Source organism: Apostichopus japonicus, chromosome 4 (genome assembly GCF_037975245.1).
Source record: "Apostichopus japonicus isolate 1M-3 chromosome 4, ASM3797524v1, whole genome shotgun sequence".
Lineage (NCBI taxonomy): Eukaryota > Metazoa > Echinodermata > Holothuroidea > Aspidochirotida > Stichopodidae > Apostichopus > Apostichopus japonicus.
In genome coordinates this window covers 11,624,629-11,642,473 of record NC_092564.1, presented here as the reverse complement: position 1 = coordinate 11,642,473, position 17,845 = coordinate 11,624,629, and the positions used below count along the sequence as shown (strand labels likewise).

At 35.9% G+C, this 17,845-nt stretch overlaps 1 protein-coding gene across 1 annotated transcript; it reads right to left on the bottom strand.

The window, feature by feature from the left end:
* Positions 1-4,528: 4,528 nt before the first annotated feature.
* Positions 4,529-16,694, bottom strand: LOC139966446 (cholinesterase-like). Its single transcript, XM_071969452.1, has 11 exons — positions 14,561-16,694; positions 13,579-13,767; positions 12,773-12,932; positions 11,806-11,883; positions 10,904-11,022; positions 10,213-10,359; positions 9,444-9,647; positions 8,378-8,616; positions 7,508-7,690; positions 6,700-6,881; positions 4,529-5,884 (listed from the first exon to the last, which is right to left on the bottom strand). The coding sequence occupies exons 1-11, from the start codon at positions 14,777-14,779 to the stop codon at positions 5,775-5,777; spliced, it is 1,830 nt and encodes a 609-aa protein (XP_071825553.1). The 5' UTR covers positions 14,780-16,694; the 3' UTR covers positions 4,529-5,774.
* Positions 16,695-17,845: the final 1,151 nt, after the last annotated feature.

The window sequence follows — 17,845 nt, the reverse complement described above, 5'->3', positions numbered from 1 at the left end:
TGCACAAATATGATTTTCAGCATGCATGCTGAGAAGGATGTTTGACTATCAACGATAACTAGGCCTATGCATGTGTGCACGGAATTCAGTATGATATCACATATCAATGCTCTGTATAATAGGAACGTTGCCAAGTTACTTTTACAAGTTTGCTTTTATGAATAGCGTTTACAAAAATGCAACGTGTCTATATAAACTACTAGACTCATTGACTGCCAGAAAGTGCATGGACCTTTTGAGGCAGCTCATACCATTGTTATGTCCTCAAACCAATAACGACCGGTTCAACATATCTAAAGAAAAAATAGAGAACAAACACATCAAGACGAATTCTGCAGTCCGAGCGTGTCTGGTCACAATTTGTGAGTTTGTTTCTTGTGAGCCCATGTGAATTCTTTCTTCGATCCACATGACAAAACTTAAGGAGTTACCAACTTTCATGACAAACGGGAGTATCACATTAAACATGGTCAGTAAAAAAACACATCAATGTCTACGTATGCACATGGTACGTCTGCTTTGGTGGTTTATCCTATGATACGTATTGCTAGTTTTAGGCGCTGTTGACTCAGTATTCCTCAAAGTTTCGTGTTTTCCATTTCGGCCAGTCATTGCTTCCTTTGATATATGGTTGGATAAAAAACAGTGCTGAGACAATATGGTTCCACGAACCGCATAAATACTTTCTTTTTTTTGGAAAATTTCGCGAGTACCAGAAAATTTACGCGTGGGTGCACTGTTGTATACTAGACTATTACCATAACAAAACGCATCGCATGTTACTGACTTTATATGCTGGCACAAGTTTAGCATATAGATTTCTACACGTATGGTCCTATATACTTTCACCACGAGACGAAAATGTTCAGTATGTTTACAATTGATAAAGAGCTAACAAGCTTTCTCTCTTGTCGGGAGCCTGTATGGCAAGTTAAGCTGGTACAATCAATACCTAGATACAAGACACGGGGTAAGAGTTACTGGTATTCAAGTACCAGCGGTTGAACTTTTTTTCAAGTTTTTTTTCTTCCCTAGATGACTATACATTTAATGAGAAAAGTGGCAGGTTGTAAGGGTTGTACCTGCGTGTAAAACAGAATAGAAGTTATAATACGGATAGGTCGTATGGAACGAACAGGGCCGCCGGATCCGGAAGAGCAGGAAACAAGGCCTCCAATCAGTTCCACCTTTCATAAAAAAAGGAAGTGCCATTATTTGATCATGAATATATTATTTGTAATTTTGAGAATTTCTCTTCTCGTAGACGATAAGTGGACTACCGTTTCTTTTTTATAAACTAAAAGAGCACTATTGTTGTAAACAATACTGAATAACAGAACGGTTTGTGGTATGGAATGCACAGATATTTCATTTTGTGTAGAATTTTGTATGTAATTCTGTGGTTGGCCCCGTCAGATCAAAATCACACGTCCCACGTTCCCTCGAAGTCAGTATCTCCCCCCCCCCCCCCTCCTCTCACCTCCTCCACTCTTAATTTGCAAGCATTGTATATCATATGTCGTTGGAATAACAATTATATCACTGTGAGTTTCAACAACCCTTCCAACAGTAAAAAAGAACTCTCAGATTATGTCCATTCCTCTCAATCCCCCCCCCCCCCCCCTCTCCCTCCCAACACATGAAGTTCAACGCAAAACAAAAAATCCCGAGAAGGCGTTCTCGAATGCTTGTTAGAGTGCAAATACAAGAGCAACGTTTTGCGTGCAACGTCTCCAGTGGTGCGTAACCTGAGCTATATTACAACATGAAACATAATCTATATATTTGTAGTTCCCTCGAAACTGGTTGCAAAGTTCTCGTAGCTACTTCAATTTGATAACATTATCCCTCTTCGTGATAACGTTATTGAATTTAGTATAGACGCGCTATCGAATTGTCGACTACGCGTTGACATGCATGAGCGAGAGCGCTGTAGTTTTGTTGTTTTGAGCACGCGCATTAGACAATTTATTGTCATAGCCCCGTTGGTTTGTCATACATGCGTGCACGTCATCATCTGAATGAGAGAAGTTGTTAATATCATGCTTCCGTACTTTGTTTTATAGCTGTACTGGTTTATGCACGTCCTAAAAACCTTGAATTTCTGTATGTGATCCTAATGCAACCATATCAGCGCAATTGATCATTATTTTTTTTAGCTGTAACATCTCCTGTTTTGATGACTACCATGCCATAGAAGTTTTAAAAACGACCTTTAGTCTGCATTATAGAATTTGTTTTCTTCTCGTTTTCGAGTTGTTCGACTAAAATAAAAGTAAAAAGAAAGTTGAATCTAAGATCAAAATGACAAATGATTTCTCTTCTATGGAACAGGTTTTTTCAGCTTGTTAAATTTTAGCCTTGTATGTCTGATTCTTCTTTATACACAATTGAAGACAGATGGCTTTTGTCATAAAAAGAAACAGGCTCAACTTCCATGTAATCCAGCATTGTGTGTTCTATCACTTGCTGCATTTTTTATGTCGTGCTGGTATATTAAACCCTGTTACAGCAAGGCCATGTAAGTCAAACTTCAAACATACAAACGTATGTCGTACACACGTGTATAAACGAACCTATAAAAATGAAGATTAATACTACAAAGGGATGGCTTACTCCAAAAATATATCCTTAAAATTGTGTGCCTTATAGTAGAATTGGTGAACCCTTGACTACGTTACTGTGAAACGCATTCAAGGGAAGCAATACCGGTCATAGAATGACGTACTCATTGAGACCATATGCTGGAACACGGGATCTTATGTAAGAAACATGATGTAACATTTTCTGTATAGTTATACTACGAAATAAAATATGGAAGCACTGCCGGCCTGACATTAAAATAAATAAAAAATATAAATATAAATAAAAGTCATGTTTGATTGTTTATTACTTAATTTTGTTTCATGTAACAATTAATTTGCAGTTTAAAATGAAATGAAAATATAGAAATCTACGGTTATTTCATCAGATGTATGTATGTGTGTATGTGTGTATGTGTATGTATGTATGTATGTATGTATGTATGTATGTATGTATGTATGTATGTATGTATGTATGTATGTATGTATGTATGTATGTATGTATGTATGTATGTATGTATGTATGTATGTATGTATGTATGTATGTATGTATGTATGTATGTATGTATGTATGTATGTGTGTATGTATGTATGTATGTATGTATGTATGTATGTATGTATGTATGTATGTGTGTATGTATGGGTGTATGTATGTATGTATGTATGTATGTATATAGCTTTTCGAGTCACTCCAAGTCATCGGACTCTAGTGCTTATAATGTACCTTTCAAAACGTAAGTTAAATGTATATGGATATTAATTACTTGTGTAAGTTTTTTTTCAATTGTCCGTAAAATATGCATAAACAGTAATGTTGTGCCTTAAGTAAGTATGAGAAGACCTAAGTTGTCTAAATTATTATTAAATTTTATGACTAAGATCATATAATCAACTGTTGGATGATAAGTCCGAATTTTGTTCTTATACGACAAAATTCCATTGTCGTTCAATTTGTACTGCTATAGTTGTTGCTTTGAACTTTGTTACCTTTTATTCATTTTCAAACACAGCGCCAATTCGTCTATGCATTTTGTGAATATATTCACTGGTTTCATGCCTGCATTCTGCATATATATGTTATGTTCTGATTAATAAAACTGAATAATAAAATCGCTCGACAGCTCTCGTGGTTATCAGAGCAGAACCATACTGGCAAAGCAAAAACAAAATGAAGTTAATTTGTGATGCCAGTTATAGAAAATCTAATATATCCAGACATTTCTTCATAAACACATCTTTGAAGGTCATCAGAATAATGGCCCAAAATATGCCAGAAAGTTAAACAATGGCCACTCCTTCTCTAACTTCTAGTCTTAATCACCGAGATATTTTAGTGTCCAAGTTCCCATTCCACGATGTCTGAAAGTAGTTTTGAGAAAACGCTTTGAGCAATTTTGGCATATTAAACTTTGGAGCCCATGGCGACGACCATTATTTTAAGTAACATAATTGCTTATATTTTGTTAGACGAAACTGACAAAAGTAGTGATTCATAAAGTAGAGCGCTGTGGAATCCTTTAACTACAGCTAAATATAGGTTATTTGTCATGGCATGTGAAGGGAGTGGAGGAGGCAAGCCCTGACGTTGAGTTATAACATGACGATATGGATATAGTTTGCTTCGATTATATCTTTGTTTTTTCACCTCCGTCCAAATATTGGACTATTAAAGTAAATATTTCCCGCCTTTAAAGACCGTGCCCTCATCCACCACTTTATCAGACCCGCTATCAAAACACACAAATAAATCTTTTTTATGGACTCGCCTCATTCCTGTATCGCAGCTGCCTATGTGAACGATCATGTGATATACCAATAGTACTGACGTATGAAACCGCTCATCACACACGCAGACGTAGCCCCGCAGGTTTATCGTGTACTTCAACCTTCTTTTACAGTGCAACCATGAAATAATGAGAAAGAAAGAACCACGACAAAAAATCGTAATTTTTCCAATGATTATATTTAGGAATAAAATTGTATCTGTGACGAGTTCACACCATACACATTAGAGTTAATTCATTCACTTAAAAAAGATCTTTTACTCTTTGAAAGGTTTGCTCGAGAAGAAACAATTTGATTGAAATTAACACAACCTATACAATGAGTCATTTTGTGATCAAATGTAATGAACTTCTCAGATACTGTTACAAACCAAAAATAAAAAAGAAGAAAAAAGGAGCAAAAGATGTTTACCTTTTAAAAAAACAAGGTATTTCAAAACGCTGTTTTATAATTTCAAGTGCGCATGTCAGATGTGGTAGCTTCATCTCGGTATTCACAGGGCTACACAATCAAGGCGAACTCAATACTATTTTCTGTTATGATTTTCGTTTTCCGTACCGTATGATTTGTATTTTATATTCGACGTGAAGTCTTCAATGACGCCACAAAAGAAACCCACAAATATTTGTTGAATCATGGAGGAAAAACAATGAATGAATTATCGAACGATATCAGTTTTATTTGTACCATTTCAAAGTACGCATGTGCCTGGCATCATGGAACAACTTACCCGTGTGCAGTCTATCCGGTTGAACAATAAAAGTATGTTGGCGCTATGTAGAAATTGAAGCATTTGTCACGCAACTCGCATGGCGCTTCAACATGTCAAAACAATTGTATTGGTCGATAGTTGGGTCTACTTGAAAGTAGTTCGAAATTCTGTGAAATTATGTTATAGAAATAATAGAATAATTCAATTTGCGATAGAATCATAGCTTCAATATATCTATGTACAGCCACGTGACTGTTATCTGCTTTAAGTACAATGGATATTTAATACAGTAAAATCTATATTAGCCTATTCGGACCTCTCGATCTTCCCACACATCCGATAATCAATCATTTGTAATTGAACAATACCGCACATGTATCTTAATTATAGAAAATATTCACAATGAAAGCACCCTAGTGCCACTATCAGATACATTGTAGTTGCATTATACCATATTACACCATAGAAAAACAAAATTTGATCAAAATGTGGATTCTTCATGCCTGTGTAAAATCATCGTCAACGTCATCCGCCATCAGAGTAACGGAATAGTAACAACAAACTATGACAGACCACTTAGAAATATACAGTGTAGGTCTATACCACTCTGCATTTCTTCTCAATTCTAATCATGTGTATAATGGTAAAGGTGTTTTGGTGTGAGTGTCACAGTATGCCCTTTAACTGTTCTGTCTTTAACACGTGTTATCCTGTGATTGTCTGAAAGCGTTTCGCCAATCGTCCAAGTTATCCTTCCAATCGGAAAATTCCTCTCTCCATTCTCTCTCAACGTCTTCCATTGACACTGGAATCAGACAAAAAATGACATCGATTGTCGATTTTAATTGGATGCTGAGACAATGCACCTCTTGTGTCTACACGCAAGGCGTGACGTTACATTACTTCTATGACTACATTGAGTAATAGCCTACTCTCTACGCAAAAGCTAAGTTATCAAAGCAATATCTTTAGATAACACTGAATTTACCACTGAAAAATGTCCAGAGCAATTCGCATGTGGGCTACTTCTCATCGAATCACAATGGATATAAATATATTTTTTTCCCCTCATCTGAAATGCAAATGAGGCGAGGTCTACATGTTGTAAAATTTTTCATAAGATCTGAGATTGAAAATAGTATTTGTTTACGAACACAGCAAAAAGTCTTAATTAACTCTGAACTAAAAGATGAAAACTAAATATCTCTGGGTCAGAGTAAAGCTTAAGGGACCATAATTTACAGTCAGTGGAATTGATCTTCTCTTCCCATTCTACCCATAACCTCGATAGTCTCGCCTGTCCTTTAAAAAGTTCACAGTAGTTTTCAAATTTCGGTAAGAAATACTGCACAGCCTCAAATATTCACCCTGCTTTATGAAATTTAAAGCATGTGGTGGGGGAGGGGTTTTCCCCTTTCGATACTACTCGCAGAACACTTATATTCGGCGTTTCGTGATTCCCTTCATGCAGTTATTTCATAACTGTCTTCAGCAAATCTCACCCAAATAGATTTAGCATTAACAAATCGTATTTTCCATTACGAAAAGTAGCAGTATTTGGGACAAACTTAGTAGCCTGTAAATTTGAGAAAATAACAAATTAGGAAAAGTCAAGCTTACTCATTAGCATTCGAAGGTCGGGTATTACTGATATCCAAAGTTGGCATTCATCAGACCTGGGGGCTCTTTCAATTGGTAACCCTGGTCCTAGGACCTTGTACCTCTGTTCGGGAAGTTCATATTTCGGCCATTGCCACTTCTCATCACCATTGGTATCCGATAAATTCTTACGGCTCGGATCCCTTAAACGTGAAATATGAGGTTTTATGTATTTGATCTAGATGACACTGTGTTCTTTTCTTTCTTTTCCCTCTTCGGAAGTGATGTTGATCTACTTTTCTGTATATTTATGATAACGCTAAATATTATCCAAATTCATACATTTTTGGTCTCTTCATGCATTCTCAGTCTTAGTAAAGGAATCGCCAATGTAGAATAATAAAACATTCATTGAAGACGCAGAACAAGTTTTTGAAATTGGATACCACAAGTAAATCCCTTGGCATCAATGTGGAAGAACAAAATATGGAATTTCACCAATTCACTGTAAAACAATCAACCGGTAATCGGTGAGAAATTGATGCAGCTGTAAAGGAGGAGGGTGGCAAGGGCCTTTTTATTTCTTTTGGAAAAATCATGTGTTAGCAGGTTTCCATTAAAAAACAAAAGGCAAAACAGCACCCATAGATAAAAGAGACATTTGGACCACCTCTGAGAAGTATCTCAATAGCTCTCTCGTACGTGAGCACCCAATTTTATCGAAAACGTTTACCGGAGAATATTAACATTATCGTCTAAAACTCAAGAACAACCACACAAATCGTTCATATAACGTGTTAATACATTGACTGTCGTTTTAAGTACGTACCCACTGGTAGCAAAGTTTGTCCAAAATGTCATCACTTCGACCGACAATTGCTTGTCTTCAAGAGTCGCTGGTTGACTCTCCAATAATTCAGTGATGAATCCAGTCCCATATACATACTGAACATCTTCGACGTGGCCTGCACGAAACCATCCAGGACCAACACCGTAATACTCAAACACAGAACTGTTATGATAAACCGACAGCAAGCAAGGATCGTACGTAGCAAGAGTAATCATAAAGAGATGAAAAGAATTAAATATACCAATTAATATTCCTATTGGGAAGATATTGAAGTCAAAACTACTAATAAACTAATAACGATATAACTAATCAGTTTTAGGAGGTTGAGAAATCTCTTTCAATTCACGGCTGACACTGATAAATTCACGACCACGTTTTCATTCTGTCGATTACCTTTGTTACGGAGTATTCTTTTAAAATTGTGATATGAGAGTGCAGGTTGTTGAATAGTGTCAGAATAAACACCTCCTGTTCACCTTATGGAAAGGCCCTGTTACGGTGCTATATTTTGTCACTTCTAGAGAATGTTATGTCATTTACGGTAGTTGAAGTAAATGAGATCTGCGTTGAAGCGGTTGAGATATACATGGAAAGTTCATGCCATTGATATAGAACGGTATCATGCATAATATACGGATTGGCTGATATATGAGTGACATTAACGTATATAACTGTTGTGCTCTTACATCGTTACAAACATTGATATATATATATATATATATATATATATATATATATATATATATATATATATATATATATATATATATATATATATGTAACCATCAGTTCATAACTGTAAAGAAACAACATTTTATACAAAATATCAATTTTAATATTTCCACTTACTTTGAGGGTATTTGTGTCATCTTGTACAGGTAAGCCGGTATCTGAAGACTGGCATGAGCTTTGGAGACCTCAATTGCCCCACAGCTGTACCTATTGTCACTCCTGATTCTTACAAATGTATCGAGATAATCGGCCGAGTCATTGTCTGCTTGAGACCAGTCTACGTATTCCTGCTTCACCGAGTCCTCAATTATACCATTGACAAATTTTCCGGTCCCTTGTAAGAGTGAGAGGACCATCTATGTAAATTATCAAATATATACCAGAATCAGAGATTTTCATTCTCTAGTCTCACCTCTATTACTAAGTACATGTAGATTGCTTGGGTTAATGCTAGTGGAACTCTCTGAATTATAAAAAAAAATCTAAGAGAAGACGCATGCACTAGTTTTGTTAGTTAATCTCCATTAATTTTCAGCCAGTTAAAATCGTATTAATTACTGTAAAACTTGAAAGGTGGTGTAGACGATAGAGGTCGAAGGTCAAACTTGACCAGATTTGCGAGAAGCTGATTATCTCCGGAACACCTCTTACTTATATGCTATGTTTCCTATGTGACATACGATGGCGTAGGATCAAAGGTCAGAGGCCAAAGGTCATAAATCTAAGCATGCTTTTCTTGTGGCTAGTATCCACATGCCAAAATGCCAAAATGATTAAGGTAACATACCCATGTAGGAAATTATGGCTTTCAACTTTCAACTGAGCTCGTATTACTTAACGTTAAATGTCAATGGTCACAAGGACAAATGCGTTCAAAGGTTGAAAAATGTTTCGAAAATGTATTATCCATCGTAAGAATCATTTACTTCTAAATGGTTGTATACTTGGGCATGGGATGATGTGCCTCATTGGGTGATGGCTTCATACGCGGTTAATCCAAGCAGAGTTTGGGGATAAGCTGTGAAACTCCATGGATTGAGTATTTGTTGTAATTAATCGTTACTGTCAAATGCCTCGTTTCTAGGGAGCTTTAGAGAAGATTATAGTTTTGACTTACCAAATATCCCTTTACATACAGTTTAAATAATGTGTAAAGAAATAAATTCATTACGTAATTGATTACCTCATCGAATTTTTCTTCTTGTAGCGTTGGCGGATCTTTAGCTGTTAGAGAATTTTCAATGTACAAAGACGCGGTGAGTGTACCTTCGTCTTCGTTGAAGCCGATTATTATCGGACAATGTTTGAATTCTCCTTTAAGAATAAGATTCTCTGGGGAATCTTCCAAAAAGTAACCGTCTACATTTGGAATAATACGGTAAGTACTCTGTGAAAAAGAAAAGAGTTAAGTAGAGACCCGAATGAATAAAACACAGTGGCATATCGGGATACCGGCTTAAAATCGTACGCGGCTGGTTCCGCGAGGAGCCAAAAGTGTGGCAAGTGTTAGGTGCCAAGTCTGCCAATTTCCTCTTGTTGCAAATTGTGCTAGTTTAATTCGTATAAGAAAAAATATAACAAGAAAAGAAAAAAAAAAGCCTTGAAACCAGTATTCTTAATGATCTCCTAGAATCCGTTAACTAATAAAAGGTCAACTTTGATGGTTTAATACTGAGAGTTTGGAATGAGTTTATTTCTTTATAGCTTACTTCACATTCGGCTAATTAAGCTCTTTTCATATGTGACATGCTACATGAACGCGACTACATCACACTTATGCAACTGCACTATGTAAGCATATACCAATGGACGGAAAATTATCATCACCCTTTGAAATACTTGTAATAATCTCGACGTTTACACATTACAAATGTTGTCACTTTTCACGGAAGAGTTCACAAGTAAACCCCATGGAATGCTGTCTAGACCATGATCAGTCCATATTTGCTTACATTATAAAGTAGATCCATGGCTTCAATATCACGTAAACAGTCTATCATAAGGTGTGTATCTGAAGTGTCGCATCCGAAACGACTCCCCACGTAAAGGGCGTCTTTCTGTTCCCCTGCTGGATCATAGCGTGCTCCTGCCGTATCACTCTAAATAAGTATAAAAGACCAAAACAAGACAGCATTTCGATGGGGTTGGAGGGACGAGGACGTGTGACAAGCTTTTTACATAAGTAACCCCAAATATCAACAACGTGGTGACGGTTTTATACCATAAAGTAACATTTAGGGAATATGTTCATATTGTATCAGTATATTTCTAGAAGTTATTCGTGAGTGTTTTGATACACATGCCCATTGCTTGCATTGCCTATGTTTTTGTTCAGCATAGCAAATGTTCCTGAAGAGAATACAGTTTCCTTGTCTTCGTTGGGCTAAGAGTTCATATTGAAACAAAATTTCTCATTCTGAATCACATCGATATATTGTAACTATGTTTAACCTTGTTAAAATGTAGATGTACCTTATTTTGAAATATTATTAGATCTTAACTTAGTAAGATTTGATGACGTGTTGGTTTTAATTTGCTCACCAACTTCAATATTATTTCTTGAGACTATTCGCAAACTTACTTGTATCGATATTTTTTTCATGACAAGTTGCAAAATGTATTTGTGTGGTTAACGAGGTTTACCTGAATGATGGCTCGATGAAAGTATGGCGCACTAATTTTGGAGAACATGTGTAAATGGACGGATCTTGCTCCAGAGCTCTCGCCAAAAATAGTCACACTGTTTTTGTCGCCACCAAATTCTAAGGAAGATGAGTTATAGTCGAAAATATCTCAACTCTCATATAAAGAGACAGCCTATATACCAATTATAAACGGAGTATATGTGAGAGGAAGAATACATTGAATCAGAGTCAAGCAAACAAATAATTTAATTCAGATTAGTTGAAGAATTGTTAATATCAACAACATTATGAATGGATGAATATATGAATGATTATGAGAGAGTGAATGAATGAATGAACGATTGAATGAAAGAATGGTTAAGTGTATTCGATTGTATTTTTGTATTTTATATATGTTTTGTTAAGCGCATTGAACCCTGGGATTTTGCCCTCTATAAGCATCGGTGTAATAATAATAATAATAATAATAATAATAATAATAATAATAATAATAATAATAATAATAATATTAATAATAATAATAATAATAATAATAATATTATTAATAATAATAATAATAATAATAATATTAATAATAATAATAATAATAATAATAATAATAATAATAATAATAATAATAATAATAGTTATAATAATAGTTATAATAATGAATGACAGAATGATTGAAACAATGAATACATGTATGCATACACGAATGAAATGAATCAATGAATGATTGGATGAAAATATTCAATGAAGAATAAATCAATGAAGAAATAAATCGATAATTTAATCTCTATTAGTGACAGTTTCATCCTCCAGTTTTGCAAAAGGCTTGATGATGATGATAATATTTCAAGCTATGCATTTATTTTCTCGTCCTTTATGAGTATCTTAAAATCAGAATATATTTTATTATACCTTCAATGTTTTGATGAACCCATTTCAACGCTTCCGCTTGGTCTAACAGTCCATAATTACCAGGAGACGCGCTATCACCTGTAAATTTACAGAAAATAAAAATAAGAAAGCGGACTACTTCTATTTCCTACTTATGTTCAATGACAACTGAATATTCAAGCATTATTATGGCAGTTCATTTGCACAGGATTGTTGCATCTTATAGCCTAATGTTAGTGAAAATTAATGAGCAATTAAAAATTCAATAAAGTCGATAAAGAGATCGAACAAATATGTTGTAGTTGTGACATAATATATTATCGTTTCATTAAAAAGTTGTGTTTTAATTTCAAATTCCATTTTAATCTTCAATGTAGAATTTTTTTCCACTTCAGATTGTGCATTTCTTTCTTCGTATTCTGAAAAAGCTATCCATTATCCTTTAGAAATATGAAGTAATGAAAGTGAGGTATTCTCCTCATCTATAACAAATTTAAAGGATTCAACAGACAGTTGGTGAGGGTAGAGTAATTATTGCACATCAGGCTGGCATGCATACAACATAATAAAGAATAAAGTTAAGTTGTGCAAACATATTTAGTCAAGAAGACATCACTTCGATCAGTAAGTTGTGAATGTCATTTAAATAACGATGTCAAAAGCATCATCAACCAACAATGTTAATCGGTGCCAGTCTCTATCTTAGCGGTGTGATACCTTTAAAGATTATTCATCTTGCCTTTCCCATCCCCCTTTCCCCTTCACTGTTTACACTTCGACCTTTCACTTTTTTCCACATCATCGTCCCCTTTTCCTCACTTCCCTTTCATCTTCTCCCTCTTCCCATAAAATCGTACAACACCAACAAAACATGAACAAAATATACATAAAATAACTGTTAATACTATTACCATATCAATATGTGAAACCCCACCCCCCCCCCCCCTCCCAACCCCATCTCGCAAAGATAAAGTTAAACTATTCCTACCGGTTGAGAAGAACCCAAGGACTCCGAGTCGGTAATTTGTCGTCACAATGATGACGTCACCAATGGCAGCCAATGGTATGCCAGAATATGCTTCCTCAATAGCTGACCCTACGGAGAAGCCACCACCATGCATATAAACCATAACGGGAGCGTTTTTAGGCTATATTTAAATAAAGGGGAAATGTAATGTACATGAATCATTCATATGAATATGTGCAAATGTATGATCATAATTATCTCACAAAAATCATATATTGAGGGGAAAAACAAAGTCGGGAATTTTTGCTTCATAGATTATATGAAGTGCTGACATAAATTCGATTTAATATTGACAAAACTGGATTTATTGTTGACATTAACTACTTAATGCTGGGCCAATCAGGATGCATGTCTACATAAGTACTGATGAGATGTAGACCTAACTTCGATTTAATACATACATAAGATCGATTGTCTGACTGTAGGCATAAGTTAAATTCGTACTGGCATATCTTACGATGTAATGCCAGGCATATATTTATAGTTGCTACATGAAATGCATATATGAGAGTTAACGCTAGCGTATATTCGTCAATACATGAATAAGTCTGCTTAATTATATACATACTGACCCTGAACTATCATTTGTCATCTTTCTGTCTGTCTGTCCCTAACTTATTACACTTTATTCATCAACTGTGACTAAACCATTGATCTACATTTTATTATCGTTATTGCCTAACACATCAGTTTTAAAAGTCAACTGATTCCGGCTTCAAGTTTCTGTTTTTTTTTAAAGTTATACCCATGGCATGTGAGTTGCTTACCTTTGGATGAGGAGCAAATACGTTCAAGTAGAGGCAGTCCTCATCCATCTCTGGCTTGAACCAAAATTTGAATCCATCTGGACCCTGTATACACGCAGGACGAAAATAAGTTGCATTCCAATCCCCTTCCCATCCACTCTTACTCAGCGGAGGAGAAAATCTAATAGGGGGTTCAGCAAACGGGATGCCCTGAAAGGGTAAGGAAAAGGGATACACATAAAGAGAATATGTAGAAAAACAGACATGTACATCTGCATACATGCAAGTAGAATTCCAACTAGAGAGTGTAGTCTTATATTCAAGCTTGATTCGGGATTCAGCAAGCTGATTTACACAATCATGTCTTTCATAGCCTATATATGCATGCCATAGCATATAATGTCAAATATTTTTTTGCGCATCATCTCAACTAACCCACCATTTCCATCGAATCATCACTACGATGTTCATCACCAATTTGAGCGAGGCATCCTTGCTCCTTTCCACCACACCGCCCCCACCACGCCCCTCACCTACTGCGAATCATACTGCCGAATCTCCAGCCGGAGACTAATTTTACTCTATCATCAACAGTGCCTGCCGACAATTGAGACTGGATCTAGCTTCACTGCAGTATGCAGTCAATTTAGGTTTGATATTATTGTGACGTTACCATTGATAGAAGTGAATGTATTTTCATCATGCGATACTTTAATGGACTCAGGGAAGGGAAACTCGGGTACCGGAAGGTCACGATAGAAGGGGAATCTATGGGCTTAGATTGTAGTAAACTAAAGAAAAGACATTAAATGATTTTATTATTTGGGAATAAATGAAAGACCTCATCTACAAAGATACAGATGATTAATTTGGACGTTAAGGTAAGGATGCCTTCTCTTCAAATGCTAGACTATGTCTGTTGGATGGGTAAGTTGGTTTAATCTGCTTTACCTCCATGGTTTATAGGGCCTAATAAAAGAAATGAAATAAAATAACTCCTGACCTTGAAAACATCAACTTGGGTCTCGATGTTAGTTACTTCGTTGTCAACAAAATCAACTGTCTCTCCGAATAACCGTCCCTGCGTTATGGTTACGTAAGGTTGTGAATTCACCAATGAGAAGCTACAGCTGATCACCACAAAAATCGCAAAACAATAATTTAATGACATTTTGTCTTCAGAATCAAGATCAAGAGTTACTAGAAGTTCTTGAAAATGCATAAATATCGGGAAATATTCCCTCAATAAATTGTTTTATACATTTACTTATGCTGTATGCATATTTCGCAAAGTCATTGTAACATTGTTAATCACGTAAAGGAGCCCGAGCAAAGTCTGATATTTCTTTATCTTATAAACTGTGATTTATTGTTGATTGTCAAGTTGTACAAGGTTCATGTTCGGTCAAGTCCAAATCCGTGACTCCAACTTTTGTGCCAAGAAGAGATTTCGCTCAGTCATTAAATAATTCAGACTATCCCCTATATGACAAGCCATTTTGATTATTTTCGAAATCTATAAATACTTGGAGCTAATGAATTAAAAATAGGCCTATATGCTAGGGGGGGACACAAACATGTTTAATGAAAATCGCCTGCCAACAAAGTTACCAACCTATCACAAAGCAAAACATACTAAGACAGACGAAACAGATGGCGCTATTGTTTTGTTTGTAGTAGAGTTCCTTTATATAAAGGAAGTCTACTTTGTAGCAGAGCCGTCTCTATATATACGGCTCTGGGTTGTAGCAGGGTCCTATGTAGAGACGACTCTGGTTTGTAGGCCTATTTATATGTCCCTTTGTCAACTAGTTTCTACTTTAATCGACCAAATTTTAGTCTAGAAACATCCATGTACCAATTAATACTTTATCCGCGAGTTTTTTTTTTAAATAAAAGAGAAGCTCGAGTTAAGTTTTGCAACTTTCCTGTGGAATATTTGCTTCATTGAGAAGCCTCGTTTTCACTGCATCTGTGCATCATGTCTACGTTATTCATATCAACATATACATAGCATCCGTACGCAGACACTACAAGTAATACATTGGAAACAAACGCCGTGTTGCCAGTGTATAGCTACCAACGATATTCCACCTTCGAAGGTGAATTTTCTTTGGTAGCTACAATGTCAGCTATCGAAGATAACCCGAACAGGATCGTAAACATCCTGTCTGTTTGATGGGTCCTTGTCAGCGGTAAACTTTCCAATTGCAAAATATTGCAGTCAATTCATAACTCGATTACTACTTTGAGTGGTGAAAGATGGACAATGGGTAATTAGTAAGATTGCATTAAGTATTTCTACATATTGATTTCGAAATTGTTTACAACGAGCTACCCTAAAGTAGGTTAACGATAGACCGAGGCTATACTAGGCTACTAGCTTTGGTTGGCGCGTTGTTTTATCACTATAACAGCGTAGCGTACATAAAACCTACACACAGTATATCATCGAATTAAAAAATGTCCTGGGAAGGCTCACTCTACAGTACGAAAAAGTAACAACAAAGGAGGGTCATGTGACGTGCTTCCAGGTGCTACTAACGTATTATGTAACCCTTTGTTAGTTAAAAATGATATGCGTTCTGTAGACAACAGAACGCCACTATAACAGTAATACTAAATCTAATTGAGACATGGGCCCTCTGACCTTTACCCAAGCTTTGGTAGATTCATGACAAACGAAAGTTATATGTAGCTTTATACTAAGTTCATGTCCTGGTTTCGCAGGGTAATAATAATAATAGTCAGGCAGTTATGCGACACTTAAACGATCCCGAATGTGGGCGAAGCCCGGGTTACAACTTTCACATCCAGTGGCTTCCAATTCAACATTGTAACTCAAGTTTTCAATTTAGAAAGTCTATTCACATAGGAAACTGTATGTTACCTTTGGATCGAACCACAAACCTTTCGATTGCTAAGCCTCATTGCTTCAAATACCATCGCCTATTTCCAGTCGGTAAGAGCACCAGTCCTGGGTTCCCAGTGTTTCACATGGAATTCAAATCGTATGAAATACTTTGCAACAATAAGCTCCTAACATTTAATTCGACATTCCAAATGTTCAAACCCTTAGGTTAGCCACCCCAGTTATATTCAATTAGGTTTTCCTTGGGTTAGCATAAATTCATCAGCACTGACGATTTTAACTAACATTTATCAAAATTATTCTTGAAGGAATATATATAAATATATATATAAATATATATATATATATATATATATATATATATAAATATATATATATATATTTATATATATATATATGATATATGATCATCACCATTGTTGAATAAGCAGTGTAGTACATCAATTTGAATGCAAGAAGTAAAGAAATTTCATTTTCAATTACATTTGTGACGGGGTCCGGTACCGTAATAAAGTAATAACAGTAACAAGTATTAAGTAATAATTGGTGACCAGGTTTATTCCTCCTCTCTCTTTCCGTTTTTCCTCTTAACTCCCTTCTCCACTCCCAACTCAATCTCACGCCAAAATCCAACAAAGTAAAGAATGTCCCTCTATAGTAAGGGTCGTACACCGAATTAGACTAACAACAAGGGGACACTCTCCAGGCATGAACAAACACAAAAGGCACCCGAGGTGCAGGAATTCGGCCATGCAAATACACGTTGTCTCCCACGGACATGCGCAGTCGGCCGGAGAGCGCCCCCTGTAACACGGGTGGAAGAACCACAAAACAACAAGCAATCAACAGACTGTGACAATACCCGCCCCCCTAAAGTGCGAATGCCACTGAGCAAAATACCAAAAATACAGTTCACAATAAATCCAACAGTGTACCAATCCAAACCCACCACCAACATTAAAAAACAAACAAAAATATAACATTAAATTTAATTGTTTACACATACACATACAAAAATATATTAAATGTAAGCTAACACTTAACATCGTCTTTTCTTATAAATAGTTAAGACAAACAAATGTATAACATTAAATTTAATTGTTTACGCATACAAAAATATAATATATATATATATACTGTGACATATATATAATATATATATATATGTCACAGTCTGTTGATTGCTTGTTGTTTTGTGGTTCTTCCACCCGTGTTACAGGGGGCGCTCTCCGGCCGACTGCGCATGTCCGTGGGAGACAACGTGTATTTGCATGGCCGAATTCCTGCACCTCGGGTGCCTTTTGTGTTTGTTCATGCCTGGAGAGTGTCCCCTTGTTGTTAGTCTAATTCGGTGTACGACCCTTACTATAGAGGGACATTCTTTACTTTGTTGGATTTTGGCGTGAGATTGAGTTG

Coding starts and splice junctions, on each gene's coding strand:
- LOC139966446 (XM_071969452.1), bottom strand. CDS start 14,779: ATGCATTTTCAAGAACTTCTAGTAACTCTTGATCTTGATTCTGAAGAC. Junction 9,648..10,212: donor CCATGGATCTACTTTATAAT/GTAAGCAAATAT, acceptor TCTTTTTCACAG/AGTACTTACCGTATTATTCC. Junction 8,617..9,443: donor AAGAAGAAAAATTCGATGAG/GTAATCAATTAC, acceptor TAATTTACATAG/ATGGTCCTCTCACTCTTACA.